Below are 8,280 nucleotides of genomic sequence, written 5' to 3' on the forward strand. Positions count from 1 at the left end.
GGGTCACTTTATCCGTGTATTTTCCAGAATCTCTGTGTGAAAGGGGCTTATGTGAGTTCAAACTCGCCAAAGTTTGAGATATGGATGTTTGGTTGACCAATGGCGGGAAAAAAAGTTACAGTATGTTACAGTTACAAACTACAGTAATTCAATATATCAGTGCACTGACTCTACTGAATTTATTGTCCCCTCATGAAGAAAATTGTAGTCACGCTGCTGTCACAGAGTCAGCCACACGTCACAGCCCCAATCATCACCCAATCACCAGGACCCGCCCACTCGTTCAAAATCACTGACCCGCTGCACCTGCACTCCATCAACACAGCCTATTCACAGTTCACCATCCACTCAGTAGCTGTGTCCCAATGTGAAGGCTGCGTCCTCCGAAGGCCGCATTTGAAGGCCGATTGCGTCACAGCGGCGTGACGAAGGCTGTCCCAATTCAAAGGCTGCAGGCTTGTTCGACTTCATGCAGCTCTGCGCAGACCGATCGGCGGCTGACTTGAAGCAGTGCATGCCGGTTAGAAATGTTGTCCGACTTGATACAGCGCCGACGCCACGTGACTGTGACGTATGCCATCAAAATACCGCGAGAGCGATTCGAGAGCAGCCGGAGAACTCAGCCAGCGCAGCTTCTGAAGAGCGGCTGCTCGGGGCTGCACGAGCTCTGATGACGACACAGCTGTTCCACGATTGGCCGGATTCACCGCATGACAACGATCACGTGCGTTTCGTGTTTATTCTCACACCTTTAGTTCCACTAAAGCTCACAAATCAGTTTTTTATAACAGTAAACACTCTTTTCATGTAGTCGTGATGTTAGGCTATCTATTGTGTTATCTTTATCAAAATAAAAGTGATTATAAAACGTCGACTGCACTTCATTGATAGTGGCTATTTTGAACTTTATTCTTGTTCAAACAGATGCAGTATAAAGCAGTACATAAAGTATTGAATGAAAATGTGTCTGAAACATCTGTGCATTTGGCAAATATTGAATTTATTTCACTTCAGCTGTGGTAAAGTATACAAACACCACGTGAGCGGTTAGCTACTACGGGAACCAGAAAGTGTCCGACTTCACGTCTCCGTTTGCAGCTCCTCCCCGCCTGCACGCGGCTACTCTCGCCGATCGCTTACATCCAGCCGCAGCCGATGTCGAACACACCTTGCATCTTCGAAGGCTGCATTTGAAGGCCGATTGCGTCACCGCGGCGCGATGAAGGCTGTCCCAATTCAAAGGCTGCATCTTCAAAGGCCGTATTTGAAGGCCGGTTGCGTCATCGCGGCGCGACGAAGGCTACCCTGATTCAAAAGCGACACCAAATGCACCCTTCGTTTCCCCGTGAAAGGAAGGATACATAAATGGACGCTTTGCGGTCTATCCTACCCGATCCTACCGCATAATTCATTGCGCGCCGGTGACGACAGCATTTTTGGTGCAGCATTTGGTGTGTAGCAACAGTTCAAATTCAAATGTTGGTGTTCAACTATGCCTTTTAAATCCGTTCATTTATTGTTTTTCAATTATGGGTTAAAAAATTAAAAACGAATGGATGCAAATTTACACAGACTATTAAACTAAAAATAGTTTAGTGATAGTTTTTTAGATTAAAGTCTTTGATTTTACTAGTATTGTGATTGACTATCAAACCTTTCTACAAATACATTATTTGAAATATTTAATAATATAAGGTAGCCTACTTTTGCGTCCATTTGTTTTTCTTTTTTTTTTTACCCGTAATTGAAACACTAAAAATGAAAGGTTGTTGTATTTTTAAAAGCCAAAGTTGAACACCAAAATTTGAAATGTAGGCTACACAAATGCTGCAAAAAAAAAAAAAAAAAGACTTTTTGCCCCTTTATTAAACATTTAAAATATTCACAAATTACTATGGGACAAATGTCGATTTTACTGGTTTTCTAAGGCCAGATTAGAACCTGGAAATTATATTTTTCCCACAATGCTAAATGAGAAGAGCCATGTCTCTGGAACCATGATTTATAGGCTAATGATAATACATGTGTCTGAATAAATAACGAGGCATTTTAATTGTTCGTTTAAAAGTGAACATTTCAAGCTTTAGGCTATAGGTAGCCTATATTTTGTTTCAGTTCATTTATGAGACGCGCTCCAGTTCACGGAGATCATGAAAGCGCGACTGATTGTTTTATTTTATTTTACAAAAGCACAACGTTTTCTTGTTATGTGAGACAAATAAAAGTAGTTGCGAATGATGTATTATTCTTTTCTGTATGACCAGACATTATAGAGTATTTTTTTTAAGTTGTTTCCACTGTTGATGGGAAAATGCAAGTGTTCGCGGCCGCCTCCGTGCAGTGCAGTGCGCGCTCACACTCCCACACACATTTGCGTCAAAATCTTGTGTTTATTTGTGATAATCTTAGCCCTGTATTATGACTGACATTTGACGAATTTCTTTGTTCCTTTTTTGGATAAAACCGCCTTCTAAATATGTAGCCTAAATGTAGGCTAATAATAATATTATTATCATTTGCGTTGAGTTCACTGAAGACAGTAATATGTTAATCATAAAATAATTTATGAATGTTTTATTTTTATATAACCTAACCTTGTGTTTGTGGTATATTTCTTTTTTATATGTGAAGTCTTTTTTAGCTTATTCTAGAGCTTTTTCCTCCTAAAAAATTGACTTTAAAGACAAGTGGCCTAAATGTCGTTTAGAAAATTCATGTATTTAACATCCTCAGTAAAATATAAAACATAAAAATGACAATAGCCAATTCTGGCTCCATAGTAGTTTACTCAATTATAACAAATTAATCATCAGGACGGCAGCTCCGTCTAGCACTGTTGCTTGGCGCCATGGAGCGGTAATCGGGAACACCTGGATGCGCAATTAGGAAATCCTATGAAGGCTACAAGGTGCGTCCTTTGAAGGACGAATAGGCTGCATCCTTCGAAGTCCGCGGCCTTCGGAGGATGCAGCCTTCACATTGGGACACAGCTTTAGTCTGGTCTTGTCGTAGTATACAATGCTTTCTGTCAGACTCCTTACCACTCTACTCACAGTCACAGATCGTCTCGTCCTGTATTCAGTCTTCCGTCCTTCTTCCTGATCCAGATCACTTATCTTCGTGTTCACTCATCACCTGCACAGATAATCCACTTCAGTTACCACCATCATTCAGGAAGGCATCCTCTCACCATCGTCTGGTTCCCGCTGTTTCACCACAACTCTGCTTTTACCGTACTCGTCTCGCAGATGAATCTGGTGGTTTGAGGCGTACTGTACGGTGGCCGAGAAGTGCAAAACAAACCACAATTTCCAAAACAAGAAATTTGCACTTTAACACCTGTCTGTCTCCTTCTGTGTTGCGACAGCAAGTAATCTCACAGTCACGACGAAGGAGTAGATGGAAAAACAGACTTTAATATAATCCACAAACATGTAACTTCAACAATAATGGACAAAGAACTGAAGAAAACTCAGGGGGCTAACATGGGGAGTAATGATGATTCTAATTAGGCTAAACAGCAGGTGAACGAAATCAATAACTATCGGTTCAAACTGTGAATGAGTAATCAAGGGAACTAATAAGAACAGGCAAACGGGAACAGAACAAACAGAGAAAATAAAACTAAAACAGAACACGTTAGGCTACAGGTCAGGAGATGTTTCAGTCAAGTATTTGACTTCAGTCAAGATGTTCAGTATTTATTTTTTTTAAAAAAACCTCTGATTTGTTGTGAATTTAAAAATAATGCGTTACTTTTAGTTACTTAAAAAAAAATATAATCTGATGTAATTCAGGTCACTTGTAATTTTTTACCCCCAACACTGAGAGTATATACTCCAAACAATGTGTCATTTCCCACCATCACTTTTATTTCATTTTCTATTTTTATCTTCGGAGCTGAGAAAGTTGTATAATAAAGAGCCTATTAGCACAGTCATTTTGTTTTCAGTGATCAGTTAAATAGGGAAACACCCAGTTTAGTCAAAGTATCTTTTCAGTTATGTTTTTTTCCCTTTGTATCTCTTTATGGTGTCTGTCAAAACTCTTTACATGTTTATAAGGACTTTTTAAATCCTCTTTCTCATAGAGGATCACAGACTTCTCTGTTTGACGACCGGAACAAGCTGAAGATAAAATCTACACTATGTCATGGTAAATGGAAGCTCTGCACTCTTTTCTGCAAAAAGAAAGGTGCAGTTTTTTTCTCTTTACATTGACTCATTTCCCAGTGTTTTCATTGTTGATGTCGCCTTGTCAACTCCATTGATTGTTAATATTATAATTATTTTGTACTAAATGACCCAATTTATAACTTTTTTCTAAACTGATGATAAAAACACTTATTCTCCACACATTATTCTCCACACACATATAACATAACCTTTTTTTCCCTGTATGGCAGACAGTAAACCAAGGAACCTCAACCACTCTGTGCTAAATGTGTCAGACCTCACCTGTTTTCAGTAATTCTAAAGAATATTTTTTTCCTATGCAAAACATCTGAGTCATTAGAATAGAGAGCACCTTCACATATTGCACTTGAGTGTGTCATTTCATTTGATTGCCTCATCAAGATCAATACATAAATGTATACCAGACCTGATGTTTTCAAGAATCAAATGAAAACTATATGCTAACATTTAGAAAATAACATTTAGAAAAAAAAGAAGTGACAACAGATAGTTATCTTGAAAACAATTACGTTTTGAAAACTTGAAAACTAAATTAATGCCATTATATATAGGTTATTAGCTCTGAATTTGGCATGTTAGAAATATTAAATGGCTTTCCAAAGAGATAATAATTCAAATTGACAAATTGTAATGTTCCTTTTATGTTTCTCTCTGTCTATTCTATCATGAGAACATTTATATGTTAGAACATTGAATATTTTATGAATGTGGCACACATGACAGAGATTAGCAACCTGAATTCTGAAAGTAATTACAGTAGATTTAATTTCCTATTCTATTTCAGAGAAAAATAAAGAAGAAGAAAAAAACAATCCAGAGAATGTTCCAGAGATTTCAGAGAGAAGTGCGTGTTTTTTTTTTTTTTGAAGCATGTATGTGGTTAGAAATTGATAATTAAAAGAATGGTAAATCTGTAATAAATGTATAGTAGCAATGGCAATTCTTTTAATTTTTAATTTAAAGCATTTTTATGTATCGGGGTTTATTTTATTTATTTTAATTCAACAGATGATTAATGGCTATTTTTAAATATTCATATAAAGATTTTGACATTATTAACACAAGAAACAGGAAACACACTGTACTATAATAATCCTACAAGTTTCCACCGTTGGAGAGTGGGGGAGTTGCCTGTTGATAGGTTAAATGTCATCTTGTTGGTTTCATTCTATTTCCTCTTGTTTGAGGGTTACACACAGTTCTTCCAACGATATACTACAGTGTTACTGCTGTTATGTTCTTCTACATGAAAGTCCTCTCAACTCTCCTGTGTTTGCTTTTACTTCACCAAAATGCAAGCGCTAAAGATTGCCCTGCAGGTATGTATGATTATAGTTAAGAACTGGGATTTGGGATCCACTGTTGTGTCTAAATGGATATTTGTCACATGAAACGCCTCATAAATGATGTCTGTTAATTGTAGGTAAGAGGCTTGATTACATAACACAGTATTGTGTGGCCTGTCAAGAAAATCGGTACAACCCCAAAAGTGGACCAAATGTTCACTGTAAACTATGCAGTGAATGTGGAAACGGTAAGTGCCAGGCACAGATTCCATAACTGAGAATGTTACTGTATGTATTTAATGCTATAAGATACTGTGGTGTTTAACTAACACTATATTGAATGTATGGAAACTAAAGTAAGGCAAAGTCAGAGAAAATATTTAGATTTTCAACATGTATTGTTTTTTTCCCCTCAGGTAGTAAGGTAGTCGTAAAATGCACACCTACAACAGATATTCGCTGCCAATGTAAGGAAGGTTTTACACCCATTAATCAGAAAAAAGAGAATTGCGTATGTAAAAAAGGTTCTGAAGTGGATAAAAGAGGTAAACATTAAATCCTACCTTACTGAATCATATCAACTACTAAAGTGAATCTTATGAAACTTGGACTATGTCTCTCTTCTAGGAGAGACTTGCAGTGAATGTCGCAAAGGCTACTTCTCAGACAAAGATGACTCAACTTGTCAAAAATGGAGAGAGTAAGTTTTTATGATAAAATACAGGAAATGAATGTCAAAAGGTATACGGTTTGATAGCCTCATGTAAAAATCCCAGTGCTGTTGTCAAGGGGAGGCAACTGAGCTCAGAGATGCAAAGGAGACCCTACTCTATGGTATGAGGGGGAGCTAACGCTTAAAAATTCCCCAGTAAAAAAAGTCGAATGAATTTCATTGATGACCCTAAACCATATTAATCATCTCAGCAGCTTAATTTCAATATATGATCAGCGTCCTCTTGTGCATTTTTGATGATTCAGCAGTAAAACTTCAAAAGGGAAAGCTCACCCATCATTTACTCACACTCACGTCATTCCAAACCTGTATGACTCTTTCTTTCTATGGAACATAAAATATATTTTGATGAATGTTTATTCTTGTCCATAAAAGTAAACTTTCATTTTATGGACAAGAAAAATACTATTCATCAAAATGACATCTTTGTGTTCTAAAGAAGAAATGAAGTCGTAGCTACAGGTTTGTTATGACCTCAGCATGAGTAAATGATGACAGAATTTCATCAGAATGTTTTTTCTTTCTTTCTGCCATATGAAGAGAATTGCAAACAGTTTTTCATCTGTAGATGCAAAAGTGGGATTGAGATCCTAGGCACCAGCACTTCTGATGCTGTATGCAAAAATCCATCAGAAGAGGTGACAGAAGCTCCCAAAGTGTATGCAACCTCACTGAAGACAACCTCACTGAAGACAGCCTCACTGAAGACAGCCTCACTGAAGACAACCTCACTGAAGACAACAACCATCTCTTCTGCAGCCCCTTCAAGAACTACGGCCTCCTCTCCAACCAAAGACCGCTTCTACAGCTTATGTACTCTTTCTTCATTGCTTCCAGGTTTAGTAATCAATTACAATTTGAATCTTTCTTGCTAAGCATGAATTCATAATTTATTCCAGGGCTGGTCATGCTATGCGCTGGCATTCTTCTTCTGTCTGGACTCCTGTACCACAAGTGTAAAGTCACCTACTGCATTCATAACCGCAAGAAAGTGGATTCTCGAAAAGGTGGAGTACCCCTAGATGACGTTATGACCCTGTTTGTGTGTGTGTGTGTGTGTGTGGGGCTATACTCTATTCATCCTTCTTACATTTATTCTCTTTAGACAGCGTATGCAGAAAGCCTGTTGAAGAATCTGGGGAGAAGTGCCTGTCCTTGCTTGTCTAACGCAAATTTCAGTGGTTTCAATGTTTCTTTTTGTGAAATATTTAAATGCAAGTAATAGTAGTTGTTATATAACTAGTTTATTGTTAATTGTTGTTAATTGCTGTTAACTGTTATCGACTACATTAAACTTCTACTTAAGGTAATAGGCTACTTTATTTGGTAACACTTTATTTTAAGGTGACATAGTTACTGTACATGTTACTAGCCTATTTACTATAGTCATAACAGTAAATTATGCGTAATTACAAGTACCTAACGCTGACCGTAACTCTATGGTATAGCAAATAGTACTTATTTGAGAGAGTACAAGAGAGAGAGTAACTATGTCAACTTAAAATAAAGTGTAACCCTTTATTTTAAGGCTCATTTCCACCAAGCGGTATTACAGTAAGATTCTGGACGGTAAATCTTGATCCGGCTTGCGTTTCCACCGTCACGAATCGTAATGTTCTGTATTGCTCGATGGAAACGAGACTTTAAGGTACAGTACTGGACTACAGTCCAAGGCACCCCAACAGATGGGTCCCAAAAAAGTGGTACGGTTCGGTATTTTGGTACTATTCACAACCTCTGACAATCGAAATGGAAATAATTGCGTACCATATACTATACTGTGCTGTACCGTACCGCCCAGTGAAAACGAGCCATAAATGTGTCCCTTTTACACATCTTACATGTTCTTACTATAGTAATAACAGTCAATTATGCATTATTACAAATTCAATCAATTAACCCGAAACCAAACCCAACCCCTAATTATATAGTAAGTACATGTTGTTAGTATTACTCAGTATAATTACACTGTAACAAGGGCACCTTAAAATATAGTGTACATATTAACACCACTTAAAAACATAAAAATAATCAGTGTTTAGTTGTAATTGAAAAACTTTTTTTA

General features: G+C 37.4%; 1 protein-coding gene across 1 annotated transcript; it reads left to right on the forward strand.

Annotated features, from left to right (window-relative positions):
* Positions 1-5,276: 5,276 nt before the first annotated feature.
* Positions 5,277-7,652, forward strand: si:ch73-361p23.3 (tumor necrosis factor receptor superfamily member 9). The gene is made up of 8 exons (XM_056253733.1): positions 5,277-5,515; positions 5,620-5,730; positions 5,899-6,027; positions 6,110-6,182; positions 6,784-6,897; positions 6,943-7,028; positions 7,115-7,222; positions 7,321-7,652. Exons 1-8 carry the CDS (start codon positions 5,431-5,433, stop codon positions 7,380-7,382), a joined length of 768 nt encoding a protein of 255 aa, XP_056109708.1. The 5' UTR covers positions 5,277-5,430; the 3' UTR covers positions 7,383-7,652.
* The last annotated feature ends 628 nt before the right edge of the window (positions 7,653-8,280 follow it).

The sequence above is a fragment of the Rhinichthys klamathensis genome, unplaced genomic scaffold (assembly GCF_029890125.1).
Source record: "Rhinichthys klamathensis goyatoka isolate OS25496 unplaced genomic scaffold, OSU_Roscu_1.1 h1tg000109l_1, whole genome shotgun sequence".
NCBI lineage: Eukaryota > Metazoa > Chordata > Actinopteri > Cypriniformes > Leuciscidae > Rhinichthys > Rhinichthys klamathensis.

Bases quoted from the DNA above. Each gene is read 5' to 3' on its own strand.
- si:ch73-361p23.3 (XM_056253733.1), top strand. From the start codon at position 5,431: ATGTTCTTCTACATGAAAGTCCTCTCAACTCTCCTGTGTTTGCTTTTA. The intron at 7,029-7,114 runs GTACTCTTTCTT...AATTTATTCCAG, and splicing joins AGACCGCTTCTACAGCTTAT to GGCTGGTCATGCTATGCGCT. The intron at 7,223-7,320 runs GTGGAGTACCCC...TATTCTCTTTAG, and splicing joins GAAAGTGGATTCTCGAAAAG to ACAGCGTATGCAGAAAGCCT.